At 40.0% G+C, this 25,104-nt stretch overlaps 2 protein-coding genes across 5 annotated transcripts; one reads left to right on the top strand and one right to left on the bottom strand.

The window, feature by feature from the left end:
- Nucleotides 1-866: 866 nt before the first annotated feature.
- nr2c2 (nuclear receptor subfamily 2, group C, member 2) lies at nt 867-14,716 on the bottom strand. 4 transcript variants are annotated; one of them, XM_004546115.4, is made up of 15 exons: nt 14,532-14,714; nt 11,016-11,100; nt 10,677-10,769; nt 10,326-10,526; nt 10,131-10,236; nt 9,817-9,996; nt 9,186-9,387; nt 8,988-9,078; nt 8,667-8,812; nt 7,719-7,896; nt 7,098-7,219; nt 6,877-7,016; nt 6,280-6,417; nt 6,076-6,181; nt 867-4,135 (listed from the first exon to the last, which is right to left on the bottom strand). In XM_004546115.4, the coding sequence occupies exons 2-15, from the start codon at nt 11,073-11,075 to the stop codon at nt 3,961-3,963; spliced, it is 1,938 nt and encodes a 645-aa protein (XP_004546172.1). In that variant the 5' UTR covers nt 11,076-11,100; nt 14,532-14,714; the 3' UTR covers nt 867-3,960. The 4 variants fall into 4 exon arrangements, 3 of the variants coding, with proteins under 3 accessions (XP_004546172.1, XP_004546173.1, XP_004546174.1); XM_004546116.5 differs by having other exon boundaries at nt 9,186-9,342; nt 14,532-14,713; XM_004546117.3 differs by lacking the exon at nt 14,532-14,714 and having other exon boundaries at nt 10,677-10,750; nt 11,016-11,102.
- An 8,694-nt stretch (nt 14,717-23,410) lies between these two features.
- Nucleotides 23,411-24,526, top strand: b3galt4 (UDP-Gal:betaGlcNAc beta 1,3-galactosyltransferase, polypeptide 4). The gene has a single exon (XM_012917752.1). It carries the CDS (start codon nt 23,411-23,413, stop codon nt 24,524-24,526), a length of 1,116 nt encoding a protein of 371 aa, XP_012773206.1.
- The last annotated feature ends 578 nt before the right edge of the window (nt 24,527-25,104 follow it).

The raw sequence follows: 25,104 nt of genomic DNA, 5'->3' as shown, positions 1-25,104 counted from the left end.
GAGCACATTAAAGTACCAACTCAGTGTTTATACACCACAACCTACCTGAGTGTTGTTGATGACCATGTCCATTACTTTACTGTATGTCAACAGTGTATCCATCTCCTGAGTGCTGCTTCCAGCAACACACCACGTTGCAACGCTCAGATCATCTCAAACTGGTTTCTTGAACATGAAAATTAGTTCATCTCTATTTTAACTTCATATTTTTTCATCTTTTGTAGAATGACTTTGGAAAGACTTGTCTTTAATTTTTTTTTCCTTTGAAGCAGTCAGCAATACGAGCTTAGTGGAGTAATTTCGCCTGATTGTGTGTTGATTTGACAACACTGCGTGGTTCTGTGAATGCAGCTTAAATATTTTGTGTGTAAAGTTTTGCAATAATCATTGAAGCTATGAAAAAGGTGTCTCTGTACAGTTGTTAAAAACTAAGAGTAAATACACACGGGAGAAATATATACAGTTTAAAAGATAATAAAAGATAAAAGATCATCTTCAATTCAGATAAATACTATAAAGCTTTTCTCTTTTTTTGGAAACAGAATTTCTGTTTTTTGTGTCTTTTTGGGGTTTCGTTCGCTGTTGTTCAGTAAACTGTAGAATAAAATATTCAAGCAGACCCATTAAGCAGGTTTCTGCATTATTAATGCTTTTTTCACTCGTTATTTGATGGCTTTATTTTTATGGGGAAACATCTGTATTTAAAAGTGATCAAAGTAATAAGGAGAATGCTATGGTTCCTGCCTGTATTGTTACTAAAGCCTAACTTCTATTCAACGGAACAGAAAAAAAAACTGATATGTTCATACAGACTTCAGCTTTTCCAGTTCTATCATCCATCTTCATCACAAATAACTTCAGTCGTGTTTTATTTCATGAATAACTGTTTATTTTGTTTAAAATGCGTAGCTTCAGAGACTGGAATTCTGATGCGGGACTCAGTCATTAACACATTTCTTTTATATCTTTATCAGCGTGAGGTAGAAAGGTAGGACTGTGACCAACTCGAGCAAAACATGAATGATTTTCTGATTTTCTCAATCTCAATGTTTGAACACAGACATTTTACATAAGGAAAAAAACAGTACTTTTACACAGTATAAAATCTTAACCATAAGATACTCTGGAAAAACTCTATTATCCTGTAATGTGGGAGCTGCTCATGGTAAATATTTTAAAGCCACAACATTTAAATCCACACTTTCCATACAGCATTTAATAAAATGCGCTTAAGCAACTTTTGCATGCATTGCAATGCTCTAGAAAAATTATAACAATGCTCCTTTTTAGGGCAGACAGCGACAAGATTAAAAAAACCCTGCTTCAAAACAACATGCACTCATTTTAATGAAATTACATGTACGAAGGTCTTTTCTCACCAGTGCCTTTACGAACAGTCCATATGGGTTTTAAACCCAAATATTACATCTGACATGTACTTCACAGAGACATAATCATAGCTGACCTATTTATACACCCATTATCATTCATGGTGCTGTGGATGCCTATTCAGAACCATAATATAAGAAGGTAAGCCAATGCATATCTCCTACTTAGTCTCCAAGACATCAATGCACTCGGGATTGGATTCCTAGAAAATCTTTTTTTTTTCTCCATTTTTTTCTTTTAAATCAGGGAAACCTGCCCAAAAGTACTTTAAGTACACTTAGTATGCAACGAGCAAATTTGTTTACAACAAGTTAAAGTTTTTGGAAAACATACAAAACACAAAGTTTTAGTCAGCATGAGTGCAATGAAACACCACAAAAGCTGATTGATGTGCACGAGAATACAAATGCAAAAATAAAAAACAGTAGCATAGCTACACATAAGTCGGATTTTTAAACCCAAACATTTAAGGTAATCTAATTCCTTAAAAGAAATATTTAGCTGATGATAAATACTGTAAAAAATGAAGATAGAGAAGAATAGTTATGACACTGACAGGACAGAAGGAAACAATATGTAATTGATTGTCATAAAAGGGAAAATTGATGAGGTGATTGCACGGATTATATGAGGAACATACTCATAATAACCTAAAAATAATTGTACCACATAGAAACACAAGCACATAAAAAACCTCTGAGATGTCGTTCAGTAGGGCTGCCGCAAACGATTATTTTGATAGTCGACTAGTCACCGATTATTTTTGCGATTAGTCGACTAATCAGATCATGCATTCATTGGACATAAAACATACAGCTTATTGCACCAGCATGCATCTGCTCTTAATATAACTATCATTAGCTTACAGCTTTAAGTGTTTAAGGTATGTGCTAGCTAAAAATAAAGGCAAGATTAAAATTTATTAAATTTTAATGAAATTTGCAGATTGTTTCGGTGAAGTTTAATAAACTCAGCCGTCTGCTCCTTGATATCTAAAATATAACAGGACACTGGAGTATATTCTCGAGCATCTCACACTTCTGATAATCAGTTGTCTGCTTGAGGTTTATTCAGCTGTGTAAAAACTGTAACTTTAATCTCAGCCAAACCGATTCATTCAGGAACAAGTAAAATACTAAAAAAAAGCCAAACAATAACATTTTTAAGTTATCTAAGTGACTCATATATCATGTTTAACCTGAGTCGCGAAAGACGGCGGTGGGTTTGAAAACGATTTGCCGGGAGTCCGGTGTTCTCACGGGCTCTAGTGAGCCTTGAACCCGTTAGCTATTGAGCTGGTGGGTAACAGACGTCTCCGAAAACGTCGGAGCGCTTTTGAAAATATGTCTTGATAAACTGAGCAGATATTTGAGGTTTACACAGCTACATTCTCGCCTGAGAATATCTTAAACGTTTATTTTGTGACCCAGAAAGAATAATAAGAGTAATACTAAAACTAACTAGCTGCCGCCATTGTTGAAAACTGAGCTGGGCCACGCTATGAACTCTGGGACGCAGCTTCTTCTTCTTCAGGGTTTAACAGCAGCTGGCATCCTTGTACAAGCAGTGCCGCCATCTTCTGTTTCAGTCCGTTATTACACTCTTAAATCCTACAACTTATTCCTGCGTCTTTTGGGATCTTACAAAGCTTCAAACGACGTGTCGACTATTAAATCAGTCGTCGACGATTTTGATAGTCGACGTAATCGTGACTAGTCGACTAATCGTGGCAGCCCTATCGTTCAGTATAAGAAACAACATACGCTCCTCAATTTAAATGACTAACTTGACTTATGAAACTTTTGTTATTGTAAAAGCAAAACTAAAAGAGAGGTGATGCACTGAGCTGATTATGCGCTATGAGCTTGATCAATACTATGACATGCTATGAATACTTACTAATGGAGAACATAACTGAGAGTTTGTACCTTTATATACCTGACTGAGTTTCTCTAACTATAATTCAGATTTAACTAATTGAACAACATTTTAATTTCAGTTGTGTCAAAATTAACAAGAAAAGCTCTTTTCCATACATATTGAAAACTCAATTCTTTTTAATGGCCTGTATCAGAAACATGCCAATTTTACTGCGCTGATGTTCAAAAAAACTTCCCAGCTTTAAAGTAATCAGATGTCCTCCACTCTAAAGAGGTTTTTAAAGATCTTTTTCACATGCAGGATTTCTTTTAATGTTACTTTTAGATTCTGGACTTTCTGTAAGTTATGCAAACCTAGACAAATGTAACGCAATTTGAAAGGGTTAGGTCAAGTGCTATAAAGACATTAAAGAGCATAGCTGTAGATGCTGAAGATTCTGTTATTTAGTTCAACAGGACTGACTGCATCAGCTTCAGGAAACATCCTCAGCCATCCAGGCTGTCCAGTGCCATTCCATCTCAATCTACCTGAATGACTTTGCACTATGCATCATTGAAAGCAAGGGCTTGCTGCAGGATTTAGTACTGCAGTTCAAAAATACAATCCTTACAAGAGAAAGTGTGTACCTGAAGAGGAGACTCACTAAATACTTCAAACTCTGAGAGTTAGGGTGCTCGGAGTGATGGCGTGTCATTCTGTAGAGTCAGAGTCCTGGCTGTTATACTCAGCCGTCTCCATCTTGAGGATGTAAGGAATTATGCTGTCAATAGAAACATTTCCTATTAAGCCGGTGAAGAAGAGCTCCTCTGTGATGCTTGAGTTCATGAGGCGCAGTGCAGGCAGACGAGTCAGAATACGTGTCAGCCTGAGGAATGGAATAAAGATGTCATTTACACAACACATCACTGCATGCAAACACGATTTTACCTGAAATGGAATGAAGGCCCTCTGCCAGACATCCACAGAAAAGAAAAGGACACAGGAGTTCAGGTTTGTGCCAATGGACGATGACGTCAGCGATCGACCTTGGCCAAAGTGAACCAATCAAGGCCAATTTTTAGATTATTTCCCCAGTGATGCATTAAATCAATGTGATCATTATTATAAGAGTCATGATACAATGAATCTGCCTTGATATAATATAATGTTGCATTTACATATATAATTGAAAGTGCATGTCTGGACGTCTACACACTTTCAAATTAAGGTGTGTGTGTGTGTGTGTGTGTGTGTGTGTGTGTGTGTGTGTGTGTGTGTGTGTGTGTGTGTGTGTGGAGTGGCTCAGCCTGGTGAACCAAACCAACACCTTCCAGCAAACCTCATTTGTTGGTAAAAGACTCCACTGTGTGTGGCAAAGGCACAATGAAGAGTAGAGAAGTACAGCTCTGAGGTAAAAACAGTAAAGACCCAGCATGTATTAACTTAATACTGTTTTAGCTGTTCTGCTCATATCCACTTGCATGTTCATTAATAATGATCATTAAAGAACAAATTAAAAAACATCTCTTCAAGCCAGAAATGACAAATACACTCCTGGGGTGTGTGCTCATTTCTCCCTGGGTGTTACAGACTTTTTTGTCTTTGGAATCCACATTGTGCATTATGAAGGGTGGGTAGTGGTACACCGATGGTCCTCTTTTGCCCACCCCACCCCAACACAACTACTATCGCTGTTTTCACTTTGTTATCTGCAATAAGATGGTAAGAGCATTCCTCACATACCAATTCACGATATAGGCACTTGTATCCTGTACAGCTGGATGAAACCAACAACACATATTCCTCTGCTCACCATGATATGCTGCTAATCAAACCATTGGCTTGTCGCTCAAAATTCACTGCATCATACAGCCTGGGTACGACTTATTTAGATTCAAACTCTGATTATTATAGTAAACACTGTCTAAAGGTGTGGTGCTTCACACAGCTATCATAAAAATCTTGGGGAAAGAGAGGCAGAGAAGTCCAGACTCTCTCCACAGCTACCTCCTCCAGCTCTTTCTGGGTAATGCCAAGAGAATATCCCTGTCCTCCTGTTAGAACATCCTCATAACACCTCATCCAAGAAGCAACCAACCTCAGCTAGCTGAGAACAACCCTTTCTTTAAGGAGAGGTCAGCCACCTTTCAAAGAAAGCTCATTTCTGCTGCTTGTATCCACAATCTCATCCTTTTGATATGGCATTTTTATACAATGATGCTCCATCTGGTGGCTGATGGTTGTAACTAGGATACAAATTTGGGATACAAAGATTTACCAGCACTGGACATCAAATAAAATGTTAACAGTCAGATTAAATGACAACTGAACAGCAGACAACATCAGCCAAAAGCTTTTTTCAGACATGCACTGCAGACCTGCACCCTATAGACATGACCTGTTTTTACTCTGCAGAGAAAAGAATGTAAACGTCAGATGCAGTCAGCTTGGATGTTTATCAGTCTTAATACAGCTCCCTTCTGCAGAGTCTGAGATGTTTTACTGTGCCTACTCGAGAATAGTGCAGATAACAGGTTGGTGAATTCACAACCTCAGAAAGCCACAGTGAAAATAAAAGCTTAAAGCCTGGCAGACAGTGACGTGTCCCACAGAATGAAACAGGTATATGCTGGAGAGAAGTTGTAAAAACCAAAAAAGACTCAACCAAACTCACAATTAACTTACGGCAATAAAATAAGAGTGGCATAGTATCAGTTATTTTTCCATCTTAGTGCTGGGTATTAAGTTAGGGTATCACTTTGTATAACATTTTTTGTCACTTTGCTTTGAATGTGGATGAGAGTAGGACAGGAGGTATGAATGTACCTGTAGGTGTCATCTGGATATGTTTTCTGCACATAGTCCTGTAGCTCCATCAGAGCTTTCTCCTGGAACTTCTCAATCTGCCCACTGCTGTCCACACCTGGGTGATCTGATGAGTCAAACACACAACAGTTGTTCTCCAAAATAATTTGACTGATAACAGCTAGACTGTCCATTATTATTTCTGACACAGAAAATCAGACTCACCTGGGCTGAACAACACTATAGCCTTCAGGTAGGCGTATTCATAGCTGTCGGTCTCCAGCCTTGTCATGCTGTTACAGAACTCCTGGAACTTCCAGATATGCTCCATCACCTGTTTCACCCTTTCCCCTGACAGTTTGTCTGAGACAGAAGAAAGTTTCCATTTTGTATAAATATTCATGGTTTAAGTCTCTTATTTTCTTTAATTCTTTTCCATCTTAATGGTCCGAGAAAAGTTACTTAGAGAAACAACAAAAAGCATGTCGTCACTGAAAAACGACGCAATTCTTAGTCAGTGTTAGTGGCAAGTGTCGTCACTTGTTTGCAATGTAGTTGGCTTCATTAAGCCAAAATGCAGGGGGGATTTTTATTTATGCAATTACATTTCAAAGTTTTGTTACAATCTAAATAAAAACAGCAACAATATGAGCCTGTTCTGATTTCATCACATGTAAGTAATAAAGTTGTCTTCTATGCTTAAGGCCTATGTTTGTTAATAACAAAAAAGAAAGGAAAAAAAAAGAAAAATCACATTTCTTTACTCCTGTTTATATGCGTGTGTGTCCTACTGTGAAAGATGGCGAGGTCTGTGGTCCATACCATCCTGGATGCTGCTTTGAAGGTGGTTGATGATGGCGGCAAGGATGGTCGACAGGTTCATCACATGAGCGCACTGAGCAAGACCCAGAGTGAACAGCTCGTTCCAACAGGCTCGCACCAAACTTGTGTTTGCCTCCTGACTGAGAAGAGAGGGAAAATATTGATTAACAATCATCTGGTAGTGTTTGCAAAGACAACAGCTTGTGTGAAAACTCTCTCACCCGAGAGCTGAGAAGGCTGGGATTGAGCGTGCCCAGTGCATGGAGAGGAAGAGAAGTCTAGATGCAGATTCACAGATGTAGTGTACATTCAGATACTCGGGCATGGGGCTGGGCATGGTCAGCTAGAGGAAAGATACAAACACAACACAGCTGAAAAGGACATCAAGTACAAAAACCTTACTGCTGACAGGAGAATGGTAACACAAAGGAAACACAAAGCAAGTGTTAAATGAGTCGCTCAAGTTAATGCACATTGCACAAAATGTCCAGCTGGGGATCTGCTTGTTACATGTCATATTTTTCACTGTTCCTCGTGTTTCCTGCCAGTATCTTTGCAAGGACAAAAATCAAATAAACACCAACTAAAAAGAAACTTAAAATAAGTGTTTCAACTGCAGGTGATAACAAACCACTTAACAGGGTTTTGCTGTTTATTATTGACCACGCATCCATACTTTGGTAATTTAAAACTGCATAGACAGATGAATGGTCTTGTATTCTGGTGAATAACCTCTGAGTACCACCCACCCTTCTGTGGATGCCAATCGGTATCCCTCAGCAGTCAATCATCTCCAAAAATTGTGCATATTGTTCTTCCCATTACATGTGAACTCTATTCACCTTAAAGCTGACATGGCTGTCTGTGAGCAGTGGTCCTTCCACCTCTATAATAGGGGTCTCCTGGTCTCGACCAATCAGCTGGATCGTTGTTCCACTGACACATTGTGACTTATCAGCCAGATTGTCTTCGACCCCAACTTCAGGTGGGTTGAAGACTTTGGCCAGGGTGTCAAAGGCACTGTGTGCAACACACAAGCACACATAAAATGACCTTTCATTAATTTCATTAACAAGAAACATATAAGTCACAAAAGTATAAATGTGTTCTTATTGCACACATACATGCGTTAACTCCTTAGCACCACTTTTATTACCTAAATGCTGTTTTTAACACTGTTTTCTTATACACACAATTATCCAGTTACTATGTCTGTGAAGGTTCTCAGTCATCCAGGTCATCGTAGTCAAAGGAGCTTGCAAAGAAAAGCGTCTGGACTTCTTTAAGTTGCTTGAAGACATTTCACCTCTCATCCGAGAAGCTTCTTCAGTTCTAAGGTTCTAAGGTCCCTCTTGGGGGGATACTCCCACTGGGTTTAAATCTGGGACTCTCCACCATTTGACCTTAGAACTGAAGAAGATTCTCGGATGAGAGGTGAAACGTCTTCAAGCAACTTAAAGAAGTCCAGACGCTTTTCTTTGCAAGCTCCTTTGATCCAGTTACTATGTTCATTCAAATAAGAACAAAAACAATGCAAAGTCATCAATGAGATATTATCTACAGTCTACAACACAGGTTTTATCAGTGTTAAAAAATAATGCAGATATTAGAACCCACAACGCATAACTCACAAAATTACCAATGCGGTATTAAACAAATGCAAATAGAGAACTGGTTTACTTCTGCAGAGACAAACAAAGTAAATTTGAAGAGAACACTAACGATAAGCCACCTGAACCCAAATCTGAACAAGCAAAGGCAAGACTCCTCTCTGGGTGTTGCTGACTGACCGTGTTATCTCGCTTGCAGACTGCTCTTCATGTTGGCTGTCTGAGGTATCACCATTGTTTAGGTTTTCTTTTAGTGAGTCACTTAGGTTGGCCAGTGATGTCACAACGTTGGCTAGCGTCCCCAAGTCTCCCTGCCCACAATCCATCTAAAGACAAGTGACTCAATGCAGATTATATCCCATCATATAGGCAACATAACCAGCACCCACTGTACATACATTACAGCCTAGCACAGATTTTATGCTCCAACCTCTTTACACGACTTACAAAAGGCAGATGTTTTGTTTACTGTTACACAGTCTCTTTAATGATTAGATGTACCTTTGAATCAGTTGCCAGCACCAAAGTTCCATCACTCTGGATCACTGGCTGCTGGATGTTAACCAGCATCCCCTGGTCCAGCAAGCTGGACCTACATGTGGTACAAAGAACCATCAAAACAACTTTACAAAATCGTTGGAAACTTAAAGATGGTGCAAATTTAACAGCTCAGACCCAATGTTTGTCTGCAGGTCTGACCTGGATCCATCTGTCTCTGTATCGGAGATAAACGTAGGTGTGGCGATGAGTGGACTGTTTAGGTCCTTACGAATGTAGATCTTTTGGGTGGAGGCCGCGCAGTTGGCATGCCTCTCTCTGGGCACAATGTCGATGGGTTTCCTCTCACTCTGGACAGCTGAATATTTACAGGAGTCAGAATGTGTTAATATTTTCCTCATGCCTACAAGTAAAAGCAAAGAACATTGTGCGTTTCTACAATCATGCACTGAGAACAATGCTAATGATATTTAGTGTCTCTCAGAATACTGCAGATATGAGGTACTTCTGGTTTAACTGATCAGAATAGTTCTCAGTTGGACTTCCTGACAAATTGATGGTAAAGAAAGAGCTGAACCTATATTTTTACTAAAAATAACCCTTGTTGAGTAGCTGTAGGGACAATGTTTCCTAAACAACCTCCTGCAGCAGTATCCAGTGTCACACCAGTCTGTATTTTATACATGTCAGGTCAGGAAAAAGATAGAAGACTTTTTCGGGCCATATCTCACTTATTTCTCAAGGAAACTGAAACTACCTTCTCAGGGACAATACTTGACTTGTTTCTGGGTGTATTTTTTGCACTGTGTCCTGGAATTGGATGCACACTCACACTCAGTCTTCATCCCCATCTTAAGGCATTTTCTCAACCGACAGAATTGGCAGCGATTGCGGTGGTGTTTGTTGATGACGCAGTCCTGCTTACTGCGGCAGCTGTAAGTCAGATTCTTCCTCACACTCCGCTTAAAAAAGCCCTTACATCCTTCGCAACTGACGGCACCATAGTGACGTCCTGCACACAGACAAAAAAGTTCTTATTTTGTACCCGTGGTTGAGTCTACTGACAATATGAAGCTGAACACACAGCTGGATACCAAAGTATATGGAAAAGATCCGAAGTATACTCATGTTAAGTGGCTGAAGTACCTGAAGCCTTGTCTCCGCACACCACACAGTACTCCACTGGCTGTGGTCGGCTCAAATCTCCTGACTGTCCTAACAACCGTTCCATTGACACTGGATCTGTAACAATCTAGAAAAAAAGCATTCAAATAAGAACAAGTTATTGGCAGTAGTGTTGTCACATATGCCCTATGTGACAGTATTAAGAGGGAAATGTACCTGTATTCTTCCTGGCATGAGGCTGTCTGCAGCAGTGAAGATGAGCTGTTTGGCGTTGTGACTGTCTGGTGAGGCCAGGATGACCTTTCCTGCCCCTGAGCTGTCAGCTGTAGTCAGAATGAACTGTTGCTTGGGGGCACTGGATGGGTTCATTGCTGTCACTATCTGGATCTTCTGACCTGTCTGCTGGTCGGTTACAATCTGGGGGGGATAAGAGATGAAAGAGGAAGACAGAACAACAGGGAAAGTGTGGAAGATCCAAGAAAAATATTTTAACACCAACATGTTCAGCGCCCCTGCGAAAGGGGACAATGTCAACAGGTTGTAACACATTCAAGTTTAAGATGTTACCTGAATTCGCTGTGGTGTAGAGGGCTCAGTCGAGATGACCTGAAAGCGCTGCGGAGACTCACTCATCACTGAGTCTGATGGAGAGGATGACACCTAATTGGTTAAATGTATAAAAATAATCTTAATTAATAAGTCTGCAACACAAATACATTTCATTTGAATATGCAGCGTTGAAATGTTTTGCTACAAAATGTTATACACTTTTATTGTAAGTGAAAGAAGACAGCAAATGGTGAATTATATCTTAAAGGTAACCACACGACCAAAGTGAGTAAAACCATCAAAAAAGGAAAAAAAATTCATATTGGTTGGATGAAGCAACAACTTCAGACCACTCACCTCTGCGTCATGCTCAGAATCCACTTTCTGCTGGGAAAGCAGATTCAGGTTGGACGTCATGATGAAGTAAAGTCATTAGTGAGGTCTGTTTGGAAGGATGTCAAAGAAAATAATTAAATAACTAATAAAAATACCAACTACCCCAGAAGAGCAGGCTGACATTACTGACTCGCATAATGGTCACAGAAGATGCAGCAAGACATTGGATGATTTTGTATGGTGCGATTTGGCTACTGAAGCACACCAGTGTCTCACTCATGTGTTCTTATGAATGGGTGGTATAAACATTAAAATATTACGCCACTTTGAAATACTAAATCTGTGCTGCAGCAATGCCTTTGCAACCCAACTTTTAAAATCATTAAAAATTAAACAAAAGATAAGCTTCTCTCTTTTTATACTATATAATAACAAATGCAATCAGTCTTCAAACTAAAATAAAATTGACAAAACAGTTTCTGTTTACTGCCCTGTTACCTATATATTAAGCTATAGACTGCCGTATCATCACACAGTTATTAAAAGTAATATTCTTATTTTTTAGGTAACTTCAACAAAACATTTCACTTCAATTACAAGAAGAATTTATTGCGATTTTTAACATATGGAGAATATTGCAACAATGTATATTGTGACATTTTTAAAATTGCAAATTATGTCCTCATGGTCAACTTTGTCTGTATTTGTTTTATCCAATAAGATAAAGTTATCTCACTTCAGTTATTTTTTTGCTTCAAAATGAGATTGTCAAGCATACCAACACTGTCCCTAAAACCTGCATAAATGTTGCCATTACATGGAGCCTGCAGCCTACATAAATAACCAGAATACAATCAGCTGGCAGCCAGATGAGTCAAGTCCCTATGAGTTGTGCACAATGACAGACCCATTCAGACTGATGGCAACATGCTGGCATTCTGTTTGCATTTAAAATTAGACAGCAATTACTTGCAAACCTTCAAGAATCTTTTTCAGAGTGATTACAGTCAGCCCAAGTCCAGACTATTACTGTTTGCAGAAAGGTTATCTCTGATCAGGCAAGACATCCAAGCAACGTGCGATTAAAAGTGCTTGTAAACGTGCAATAACCCTAAACGTCTGGACAACCATTTAGTCACAAGTTGCAATCGGTTGCAGAATGTGGAAATAATTATATATGGATATACATTTTTAATTTTTTTTTTGTAGTTGCAAGGATATTCTTGTCCTATTTTTACTTGTGTGACTGAGCCTTTGGCTTGCTCTGAACTAGGAAGTACCTTTTTCAAGGTTATTTTAGTCAAATAAATGTTTGCTCAGGTAATGTTATCTTGGGATGGTGGTGCATGAGATGAGCCCTATAGCTCATAGTATTAACAGTGTATTTTAATTTATTTAATACTATGTTCATATTTAGTGTCCCTGTATTGATATAAGATTGCATTGCAAAATAACACAATACTACGCTATAAATTTTTCCCCCCATCCTTAATAAGACCTGAGCAACTGTCCAATACAATGGTTCAAAGATCGACAGCTTGGTGTGTTCCTCTACATGTGACTTTACGCTGACTTTAGAGCCATACTTTAGCACTTCTGCATATTCTCAAACAGAGAGTAAGCCACCACAGCAGGAGGATTTCACTTAATTTGGTGATATAGCTGACATGTTATTATAGACCACAACACAACTTGCTAAGACAATGCAGTATTTATGTAATATTCCAGATAAAATATTTAAGCTATCAGCTAAACTCACCTTTACCTTTGTTAAATGTCTATTTTGTTTCCTTTGAAAACCAAAATCACACTCAAAGTGAAGCTAACTGAAGAGGGTTTGGAACCATCACTGCGTTAGTGTTAGATATTATATGTTATCACAGATATGGTCAATCCTCCTATACTGCTGCACCTATATTGGTTAATGTAATAATTTCTACCTATGAATCTTGAGTTGCATCAGTCCAGTGCCAGAGTAATTTCAGTGGGTGAAACACTTTTTGGAGATACTAATACCACACTGACATCGACAGAGGCACCAATCATTTCTTACTTTGTACACCTGTCCTCCAAATGGACAAATATGAAATCCTGTCAAGACTTAAAAAACATAGTAAATATGAAGGTGTCGAGACTAACTCCCACTGCTTTTAATATTTTTAAAACTTCTAATTTGCTTTACTTTATATTTTATTGTCACTGAAGAGGAAATTTGTTCTGGACTCCAAGTCCCAGTTCCCAGCATAGCTATTGTGACCACCACAAACATACAAAGCACAACAAGTCACAATTTAGCATCACATCAACATTAATTGTTAATGTTGCGCTAACCCAATGACTCCACACTACAGACTAATATTCCGAGCATTAACTGAACAGAGCACAAATTAATTTTTAAATCCTTTAAACTTCTGCCAGAAGGTAACAGTAAATACAAGATGAATTGAATCTCACAAAATGTTGAAACACACACTGTTCATAAAGTGACTGAGGGCTATGATGACATTTTTCTGGCGTATGCTTTTTGTGGCTGTTTGCACCACTTTGAACTACCCTAGATTCGCTGTCAGTGTAACATAACTGCTAGTATGTTAAAAAAGAAAGAAAGAAAGAAAAAGTCAAGCTGCACTAGAAGATCTAGAAATTAGAATGATTTTTTTAAAGCTGTGATCACCACCTTGCAGCATCTTTATTCTTGGGGGAAGTGTCTAAATCCACCTTTCATTAGTTTAATTCTTTCTAATCTACTGGCATTTGAAAGATTTCCGTCCTTCTCTGTTTATATGGTCTTGTACTGTTTATAAGAATACAATCTGACAGCCTTTGGGGGGAAATGATTTATGTGGCTGCACTAACCATACAGGAATCTTATGTAGCTTCATATTGTTTACTGATTGGTCTAACAGTACGTCCATCATTACCTCTTTTCTCAAACGTATCACAACACATAACAAAATGGAGAATCTGGCAATCAGCCAGTAACATCGAAGACGAATCCTTATGATAAATATGTTCGAGCAATTTTGTTTTCAGACACCGAACAGATATTCTGGTGGCGAATACAAAAAAAATGGCAGCTGTGATGAATAAAATGTATGATCGTAGTACTTTCAATCCACTCCCGTCCCCGGGATGGCAAAGGTAAAAGGGTCGAGTTCATCTGCTGCAGCTACAGCTTTCCAGCGTTAGCCCCCTCAGCTAGCTCACTGCAAATGAACGCAAGTAGGCTGCAGTGAGAGCCGACTGCAGCTGTGTGCCCCACTGTGGCTGTCATCCTAGCACGCAGGGATTGGTTCAAGTCGACAGCTGTGTCATCGTATTTAACAATTAATTTAGCTGTCACCAAAATATGTCAGCCTAAACGGACTGAGACCGATGTTTCACGGTCCATGCCCGCACTCCGAGCTGCCGGAGACGGCCAGGAAGGGAGCTCCGCATCGGCTAGCTTGCTAGCTAGTTGGGAAATTAGCTACGCTCTTTTATGGTCCTGTATGTCTCACAGCTTTCTACTGTTTTCAGTCCAGGACTCAGACTTACCTCCGGGAACTGGCGGTCACAGATTTAGTGCGCTCTGCTATTTTATAAAATATTTGTTTTGGTTTTCTTCTGTTAAAGGTCATAGTTCGTGACCCCGCTCCGCCAGCGAGTTGATGATGGTTGAGTTTTTTTTCCTCCTTCCTCTCTCGCGTACCCGCGCGACTCCAACACCCCCCCACCCTTAGCGCGAGCCAGACAGGACTGACGTCATTATGTCTGACTGTCTGGACTTTGTTGTTAAGGTACGTTTGAAACATTTACATAGTAAAAAAAATGTTTAACAACAGATGTATTTAAGAGGATAGACGCACTGTTTCTCCTATAGTGCGTTTCTGCTCTTCACATAAAGAGCTGCAATAATAAACTCAAGGCTTTAATAAGTGATTGCATAAATGATTACAAATAGTATAAATATTAAAAAATATAAAAATAAAGTGTTTTGTTTTTTTTAATCTTATATGATACTGTCAGAAGTTCGTGACATATACATAATGTCATCAGATATAGAAAATGTCAGATAATGTTATCCAGTTATAATCTTGATCGAGCTCTAATTTCTTTATATTTTGCTTCCAAGAAGCGAGACTTTCTGGCAATTTTATTAAGTGATCTTGAGCAATCGTTATGCTGGCTTTCTGGTTTAGTTTGTTAAGCCACTTAACACAAACTACAAATCACTGAAGCATAAAAAGACACCTAACTCAAGGAAGACAATGTTATGTCTACACATAACAGACAACTTGGCAAAGAATCAATTTAAAATAATATCTTTAGGCACTTTGTTACTAGCAGCCTGTCACAGAGCACATAAACTGTTTCCATTTCTTTAGTTTGAATCTACAAAAATGCCAAAAACAGTCTGATAGACATAAAATTGCATTTTTGCACTAACAACGTGATTCCCAAAGAGCTATTAGTCATCTGGCATATGTCAGCATATTGTGCGGTGTGTCCATAAAATGTTTCAAGGAAACTTTCAAGTGGCACTGTCTACAGTATCTGAAAGTCATGTACTTAAGAAATGGGGAGGGGAGGGGAGGGGGGGAGAATCCTGCCTTTGGAGATCCATCTGAACCTTCAGCTTTTCAATCTACTGTTCACCGAATCCTCACCAGGAATGGTCTCAGTGGTCTCAGGGTGGCTGTCAAGAGGCATTCTCAAGGAAGGGAAACAGGGAGAAAACATATGCTAAACTACACAAGAACTGGAATGAAAATCAGTGCCAACAGGTCTTGTGGAGTGATGAATCCAAATGTGAAATTTATAGTTCAAATTGTTGTCAATATGTACAGAGGAAGTCAGGAGAGAGGTACAACAGTGAGTGTCTATGGTACATCCTTAAAAAATAGCATAGGCTCTGCAATGTCTCGGGGCTGTATTTTAGCCAGTGGTGTTGGGGATCTTATCAATCTTGATGGAATTATGAACATCGAAATGCACGATCATATTTTCATCAGCCGTACAATACGATCTGGAAGGCACCTGACAAGAAACAGCTTCATTTTTAAGCATGACAATAATCCCAAACACACTGCCAGTGCATTAACCTGTATGGAAAAACACACAATGGAGCACTATCAGTCAGTGACTGGCCTCCCCATAGCCAGACCTCAACACTGAAGTAGTGTGAGACAATCTTGACAGAGAACAGAACAAAAAGCAGCCACAATCCAAAGCTTTTAAATGTTCTTCAAGAGCCCTGGAGAACTATTTTTGAAGATTACTTAATTAAATTATGAGAAAGCCCAAGAGACAGAATGTATTAAAGTATAATTGTAGAATTAAAACTGTACAAACTCTGTTTTGGGCTTATAAATGCTAATTACATGTGTTTGCACATGTTTCATACCCAAGATACTAACAGCACAAAGGCCCATATTACATAACACTTTAGATGAAAAGGCTACAAATAAAGTAAAGTGCAAATATGATAAAAGGTGAAGCCACACATCAAAAAATGTGAAACATATGACTTGCCCACTGAAATAAATGCTTTTCATTTCCTTTTCAAATCTACACCAAGCCTCTGAATTTGTATTATTATTTGAGACATTTTTTTTATCATAATCTTTCTATTTTCCTTTTTTATTCTCACTTTTGAAGCAACTTTGCTTTTCTAACAATAATGATGGTAAAAAAAAAACATGGTTCTCAGAAATATACCATACCCAGTTATGTAAAGTTATGGGCATCGGGCAAGATTTCTTCACATGAAAGTTTTTTAAATTTTTTCCACACCACTTTAAACACAGCCTACAGTGAATAAAGAGTATCAAACCATCATGTTTTGTTACACCGCACTTCTTTTTTTAACTGGCATTTAACAAATTTAAGAGACTTATTCATATCTTTAATGACCTCTGTTATACATGCAATATGTGGGCTATACCCTCACAAGATACTTTATTACACCTTCCTTGTACCTTGGACCCAATTTTGCCTTTAGAGGTGCCTCAATTCTTCATGGCATAGATTCAACAAGGTGCTGAAAACATTACTCAGTGATATTGGTCCATATTCAAATAAAGGCATCACACCGATTTTTAACCTACATGTCCATGATGTGAATGTGTAATTCCACCATATCCCAAAGGTGCTCTGATCTGGTGACTGTGGAGGCCTTGTAATAGGTAGTTATGTGAGTTCCTATTGGCTAAATTCATTCTCTTTAAACTCTGGAAATGGCTGTAAACTGATCAGCAGTCCATGAAGTACTCCGGCCAGCATGTCTGGAATCAGCAGCCATGCCACAGTTATCATCCATCCATTCTCTCACACTTATCCAATTCAGGGTCGCAGAAGGGCTGGAACCTCATCTCAGCTGGCATAGGGCGAGAAGCAGGGTACACCGTGTACAGACTGCCAGAAACCAGAGTACTCCATGAGAACCCACGCAGATACGGAGAGAACATATAAACTCCACACAGAAAGGCCCCAGCCAAACTCAGAACCTTCTTGGTGTGAGTCCCTTAAATCAGCTTTCTTCCACATTCTGATGCTCCGTTTGAATGTCACCAGGCCAGCCTGACTGTGCTGCCATGTCTACCTGCCTAAGTGTGTTAAGTTGGCATCACGTGATTGGCTGATTAGGTATGAACAGAGGTACCTAACTGAATGGGCATTGAGTGTATAGGCCTATATATCAGTGTTTTCTGAGAAATGACACATGTAGAAGATACACGGCAGACCCGACCACATACTCGTTTTTACACTCGGCTGCAGCTTTTCAGCTGTCAGCCACACACACCAAGAACAACCTCAGGACCCAGTTCATTCCTTTTATGCAGGTGAGGTGTGATTACTGATGGCGATTACTGTGTTGGCCTCCCCTGCCGCTGCGCCAAAAAACACGCCCACCACAACAGATTTGTATATTCTGTCCCATTAGTCTTCTGCAATTATCTCAATCTGTCTATCTCAGATGAACTCTATACTGCATGCATGTTAGTAAGTGTTCATTGTAAATATAATTTAGTTATCTTTTTACGCATTGAGGCAAGGATGGGGCTACAATTTGTATTTAACTGCATTTTAGAATAAAGGTCAGCCTCATGCAATTAATCAAGGTGTTCAGTGTGTTAAGTGCTAATAGAAAAAAGAAGCACACTTTGCCAATATTTGTTTCCTGAACACAAATTCCGAAATAGCCCATAAGCTGTTCATTTCTTAATACTTATTTCCTTCCTGGTCACTACCAATGAACATCTTTGCATCTTTAGCTCTGCCTCCTGTGTTGCTGCTATTTGTCTGTTACAAATGACCCCTGACACTTGTCTCCACCCACTCCACCCTGTCTGCATGCTCTTCTTCACCTCTCTTGTGCACTGTGTGTAAGTTTGGATGGTTCATCCCAGGTATTGGGATCCCATCGGGGCTCAAAGCCGATACCAGATGTAATCCCATCACCTTAAACCCATCTCTCACCCCTACCACACACCCCACCACTATTTCATGAGTAGTAATATGAAGGCACTTTTTTGCCACAATAACACTGTATCGACCCCCCAATGTTCCTTTAATGCAACAATCCCTATAATTATCTAGTAGCCACACACACTGCAACAGTAAGACTTGATGATTAGACAGGGAGTTACAGGTAGGGCCCCAACAGTCAGCAAAACAAGTCATAAAACAATAAAAGCAGCTTCCTTATCAAGAGCTTCCCAGCACACACATCCCAACTGTAGTTCCATAGTTTCCACCTTTTTTCTTTACAAACTGCTCCTTTATCCGGCAATTACACCTCCTACTGACTAACCGAACCTCCATAGTTTTTCCACCTTTTTCTTTACAACCTGCTCTTTATATTTGCATCTCAGAGGCCAACTGAAACCAAACCCACCTATATAAAAACACCCCATCAGTATTTTCTTCAGCACAACTGCCGCAAGGTATATCGTTTTAACTTTTTTTTTTGGACCCCAGACACAGCGGTGTGAGGTAGTTAGCACACAATTTGGTCATGAAGAAAACATTGTTTGTTTGGAACACAACAGCTGAGAGGTAAAGAAAAACGAATCTCAAAAAAAAGAAAACTTAGAATCTCAGATGTTGAAAATCAAATGTTTTTTTTAAGTTTTTTTTAAGTATGGGTAATGTATTATTTGAGATCTAAGGCATACACACACACACACACACACACACACGGAGCAACAACAAAGAGAAGAAGAAGAGGGTGTAGTTTGCTACGCATCATAAAAAATGCAATCATTCATCTTCCAACTGTATCTTTCTGTTCTGACTTTAGAGTCCTTGTTCGTATACTGAGCCGTACTTTGGGAGTCATACTGTTGTAATACTGGGGAGAAAAGGGTAAGGTTTGATAGACTAAAACCGTTACACACAATACTTCAAAAATCTAAAGAGTGTGTGAGGCTGTTAGCTGTGTTGTCCAGCAATAAACTTATCTACAATGTGTTAGTAAAAGAGTGACTTGTACTTCTGTCCCATTAAGCAACAGTTTAACAAATTTCACTGCATTCTATAAAAGGAATCTGGGTTTAAACAGAACATAGTAGTGTTGGATTAAGTGTAGGAAACACTAGTATACAGTGTCTATGGAACAAATCTCCTTCAACATTCACAATGACCCAAGTGGATGACTACAGCCATTTCTCTCAGTTGATTGTGTTTAAGGAAAAAGCAGCTAAATACACTGAGACTGCTCCACGCTGTTAGCGAGTTAACTCTGGAAGTCTGTGGGCTTTGTTAACTTGGAGTGAACAAAAGCAGAAAAAGACTAAAAGATGCCGACAGTGAAAGTCTGGTTTATTTCATGAATACAATGAAACATTTTACAGTTTACAGAGCAAAGCAACATATATGATAAATAGATGCACATAGCACAAACAGTGAGAAGTAAAATTCATCGTCTTACCAGATGTTATATTCTGTAAACTTAAAATAAACTGCTGAAATTAGAGTTTAGTGTTTTTAAGTAGTCTATTAAAGTCATGTAGTCATGAGTCAACATTACAAATATTTAGATTCTTGTTTCACAATGTGCATGAACTCAAAATCTTTAGAGTTTCATATTTATAAAGTAACGCAAAGAATACATTTATGCCACTGTATGAGCTACACTTCTTGTAAAAAAAATGATTGGAGATGCGTTTGAGAAAAGCTCCTGCCGTGACCTTCCATCTGTGAGCGCACGCACACACACACACACAGACACGCACACACACGCACACACACACACACACACACACACACAGAGGGAGGGAGGGAGGGAGATCATTAATACAAAGGATTGGAGCCGGTTTTGGATGTTCACTTGTTGTTGGATTTAATATGAACATCCATCCATTCACTTCCGCTTCTCCTTTTCAGGGTCGCGGGGGGTGCTGGAGCCTATCCCAGCTGACATAGGGCGAGAGGCGGGGTACACCCTGGACAGGTCGCCAGTCTGTCGCAGGGCCAACACACAGAGACAGACAACCATTCGCACTCACATTCATTCACACATTCACACCTAGTGGCAATTTGGATTATCCAATTAACCTATCCCCATAAGCTAATATGAACAGTCACATAAAATTCATTATAATTTTTTGCCTTTGCTTCAATTAAGATGTTTCTTTAAATCTACAACACCTTCCTTCCTTTTCAAAAAGTTTACTGACATAGTAAAGAAGTAGCTAGGGAACTCAGTAAGTATGAGCAACAGTAGCTTAAGGACAGTTTTTCCAATAAATAGGATTTCATCATCTGCAGTTTGTCAAAAAGTGCCATATTAAAAACAATTCAGCAGACCCTCAGAGTGCGGATACAAACTGTTTTCAGCTATAGAGGTGGAGGTACGCTTCATGTACTTATCAACATACAGTTCAGAGGCTTGCATTAGAGTGCATTGGTGCTTGGGCATCTTTTATTTAGCGTGGTTATACCATTGTGGATTTAGCTATATAAATATGCTCAAGAGTCTATCATATGTTTGACATGCAACTAAAAATTCGAAAATATATTTTTTAAATCAGTAACTTTGCAAATTTAGAGGAAATGTTTTTGGACAACACGTGTGTCACATTTTAAACAGGGTTTGAATAATCAGCGCTGACATACAGACATTTATGCGCTGGGTATAACAGACATGCTTACCATGTGAAAGGACCGCGGATGTCTTGGAGCAGAGAAACTGTTGGGGCCCTACCTGTAACCCCCTAATCATCAAGTCTTACTGTTGCAGTGTGTGGCTACTAGATAATTATAGGGATTGTTGCATTAAAGGAACATTGGGTGGGTCGATACAGTGTTATTGTGGCTAGTTAAGAATATGTGGCTTTTAGAAGTATCACAAGATAAGTTTATTTCTAAAGGGATACATGTTGTTTGTGGTACTCTAGGCCCTGTGTCTTTCGGAGCGCAAAAGAAAAGTGAAATGCTCCTAAACTAGCTAAATTAAATCATCTATGTTTAAAAAAAGTGCCTTTATATTACTACTTTCATGCATGCCGTGCACCACCCACACAAACTTCTCTGCCATTCCTGACTTATACAGTACAGTTCTCCCATCTTGCAGACTGTCATAAGCTTTCTCCAGGTCCACAAAGGCCTTCGCTGTACTTCTCCATGAACACTTTCAAAACAGACATCACATTTTAGCTTTTATTCCTACCATAAACCACACTGACGCTCAGTGATTGTGATCTCTTTCCTTAACCTAGCTTCAACCACTCTTTCCTATAGCTTCCTATAGCTGGCGGTATGACTTATCAGCTTTATCTCTTTGCAGTTACAAGGTTTATGAATCCCTTATTGCACAGAGGTAAAGCAGACATGGTCTGTATTCCCCTTAGCTCTTTGTAAGTTTTCATTTTACTCTGCATGCCTGTCTTTCGGATACTTCCTGTTTTTATCACTTGCTGTTTTTCACTTCTGGTCCCACACCTCTCAGTCTTTGTCATTAACATCCTGTATACCATCCCCTCTGGTCTTTTGGTTTATATTTCCCTTTTGCCTTTCTGGATTTTTTCAGTTTTTGCCCTTGTGAATATTTATGGTCACCCTGCTGCCACCTGAAGTTAAGCATGCTTGCTCCCTTAAAACCCCATAACCCAACACTGCTTTCTTGTAGACATGTAGCCTGAGCAAAACATGCAGGAAGTATCTTCCTTATATGGAAGATTATGGCTCCCAGTAGACATCTGTATTGGCTATGTCCAGCTGTTCATATTGTGGTGATTTCCCTGGGATTTACCCAGTGATACATGCAGGGTATTGGACAGCCTGTTACTGTTTAAGTTGTTTTAACCATCTTATCTTTCCTTTAGCTTGTTTATAATTCTTGTATCGGTTGTGCCAGTGAGTTTATTTTTATTCATGTGATTCTCTATTCAATACACTCCAGAGTGTATTGAACAGTTTAAACTTAACATTTCATAAATGATAACTTTAAGCTTATTATTCATGATAAATGATAATTATGATAGAGGTGTTTAAGACCTAGGACGTTTCTGGGTGGTTAACTGTAATGAAAAGAACTACACTTTAAATAAAATACCACTTGATTGCTTCAGTTTTTCCCCAAGCGCAGTTTTAGCGTGTGGGATAGGCAATTTGCTTACACATACACTCTCACATAAGGACAGGAAGGAAACGTAACCAAGCATCACCACCAGGTGTCACCCTGCACCATCCCGTATGACAGGAGCGACTGCAGAAGAGAAAAGCGCAGCGCCGCTCCACACTGATTCAAAGGAAAATTCATACATATCTGAAAATAGCGCATTTTCAGATATTTTTCCACTACTTTGGATTTTCTAGTTTGTAAATCGCACGCTGGGGTTTTGCCACTTCATTGAAAAAAGACTGCAGCCAAGACTCACATCTTTGACTGATTCTAAATAATAGGATCAGAATTACAGTCTTTGGATGTCATTTCAGAGCCTGTACGGCCATCTGGCTGTAAAGGAATACGTAGCTTTGTGACCTAAAAACCGCCGACCTTCAAAGCAAAGAAGCAGAAACAGCTTTGCCCCGGAAAGTCTGACAAACAAGCATGGGTGGAGTAACGGGTCTTTATCGCGCATAGCTCGACCTTTATCTCATCTAAAACGCTTCATAAGAGCTGGGGTAGCGGGGGGAATCGACCGTTTCATATGCGCAGCTGCAAACCCTACTTTCTCAAAATCCAATCAAGCTGCAGCATCAACAAAAAAACTAAAAGCTGGCGCATCCTCCCACTGACACAGTCTACTGCTGGTCCTACTGTAACTGAGACCGAAAGAGGAACGAAGGGGGACGCCCGAAGGTTAAAAAAAGAAAAAGAAAAAGAGACGCAATGACAAGGAGATACCTCTAGCTGTGAAGTCGAGGGACAGCCAAGGATTAAGAGGGGGGATTGTGGCGGCCACAGCGGTCTTCAGCAGAGGTTGGTCATGATCGGACGCGCATTATGGGTATGTAAGACCCGGGCAGGAAAGAGGGGTAACAAGCCTGGGATTCTGCCTTTTCTATGCGCGGTGATAGCGTGCTCAGCCCTGTCGGCTCTGCTTTTCGTGGACTTCATTGAATCATGGGTCACCTCCATGGGAATGAACACTGTGGTAGAGCCGCACATCGGGATCATCCCACCGCAAAGCGTCCCTCCTACCAGACCAGAGGAATTTTTGCTCATGCCTAGCCCACTTGTGTGCCAACGTGCCAAGCCTTACCTCATCATGATGGTTACTTCGGCTCCTGCCAATCAGAGGGCTCGCCAAGCCATCAGGGACACTTGGGGAGGGGAGGTGGAGGTGAGAGGTCTGCGGGTCATGACCCTCTTCATGGTCGGTGTGGCGTCTGACCCCGGACTGGCTAAGCTGCTGATAGAAGAGGCTCGGGAGAAGGGAGACCTGGTTCAGGGGCGTTTTTTGGACACGTACTCCAACCTCACCCTTAAGACTCTGTCCATGCTGGGCTGGACCCGGAGGTTCTGCCCTCAGGCTCACTTCATGGCCAAAGTGGATGATGATGTCCTGTTCAATCCCAGCTCTCTCCTACACTTTCTGAATAAGAGCCGTAACCCCTATGAACAAGGAGACTTGTACCTTGGCAGGGTGCATCTCCATGTGGCTCCCGACCGGGACCCGGACAGCAAGCACTACCTACCCTCAGGAGCCTACCCTCCTTCTGTCTTTCCAGACTATTGCAGTGGCACAGCCTATGTATTGTCCCGGTCTGCATTGCTCAAAATTTCCCTGGCAGCCTCTGCATCACCGTTATCCACACCTCTTCCGCCCGAGGATGTGTTTGTAGGCTTGTGTGCCCGGGCAGCTGGAGTGCTCCCCTCACACTGCCCTCTCTTCTCCGGTGGACCAAGTATGCCGTACGGACGCTGCTGCTATCAGGCCATGGTGTCCATCCACCACATCCCACCCAGAGACATGCTGCACTATTGGGCTGATGTGCATTCACCACCTCCCTGCTCCTGGTTGAATGTACGTGCTTCTTTGGGGATTTGCAAAGTCCGGGCGATGCTGGGCACAGCTCTGGGATTGGAGCAAGGATTGTGAGGGTTAACGGAAAGCAAACTCGGACTTATTTGGAGGCTGTGCCTCGCTTCAATACTGTGAACAGCACAAGTGCTCTTTAGGCTGTGAAGCTACACGTGCACTACGAAAATGCTACTTTGTTTAATTTGAAAGCTTTATTTTTTTAAACACCTCAATGTACTTATGTATCTTATTTTGCTGAAAAGGGAAGATCCGCTGGTAGTAAAGGGGGCTGTCAGGATCAGCTGTAGTATAGGGGTGTCTGCTGCCTCCCACATTATTACACTGACACGAACTGTAGATGTAGAGCAAAGTTTAGCATGCTGATGCTTTAAAGTAAGGACGCACGCAGCAACTGCACATTAAAACAACATTGTTTAGATAACTAAGTAATGATTATAGGCTGCTACTTTCAACACCTGCACAGGCCTGTAGTCTAGGCCAAGTATAATAGTTTAAATGCATGTTCACAAAAAAATAGGACCGATATAAAATCACAGGCTTATTACACAGCAATAATGAAGTTTTAGAATCACCAATAATGACTAGAGTATTTTTTTTTTTTTTTTTTTTTTTTTTAAAAGGAGGGATTTATGATG

This window comes from Maylandia zebra, linkage group LG20 (genome assembly GCF_041146795.1).
Source record: "Maylandia zebra isolate NMK-2024a linkage group LG20, Mzebra_GT3a, whole genome shotgun sequence".
Lineage (NCBI taxonomy): Eukaryota > Metazoa > Chordata > Actinopteri > Cichliformes > Cichlidae > Maylandia > Maylandia zebra.
The sequence above is the reverse complement of the archived record's forward strand: the minus strand, read 5'-3'. Positions and strand labels throughout refer to the sequence as shown.

Excerpts from the sequence above, each read along its gene's own strand:
- nr2c2 (XM_004546115.4), bottom strand. The coding sequence starts at position 11,075 with ATGACGTCCAACCTGAATCTGCTTTCCCAGCAGAAAGTGGATTCTGAG. Across the intron at positions 9,388-9,816 it reads GATGGGGATGAAGACTGAGT|GCATGAGGAAAATATTAACA; the intron begins GTGAGTGTGCAT and ends TTTTACTTGTAG. Across the intron at positions 7,017-7,097 it reads CCAGCCTTCTCAGCTCTCGG|TCAGGAGGCAAACACAAGTT; the intron begins GTGAGAGAGTTT and ends CTCTCTTCTCAG.
- b3galt4 (XM_012917752.1), top strand. The coding sequence starts at position 23,411 with ATGATCGGACGCGCATTATGGGTATGTAAGACCCGGGCAGGAAAGAGG.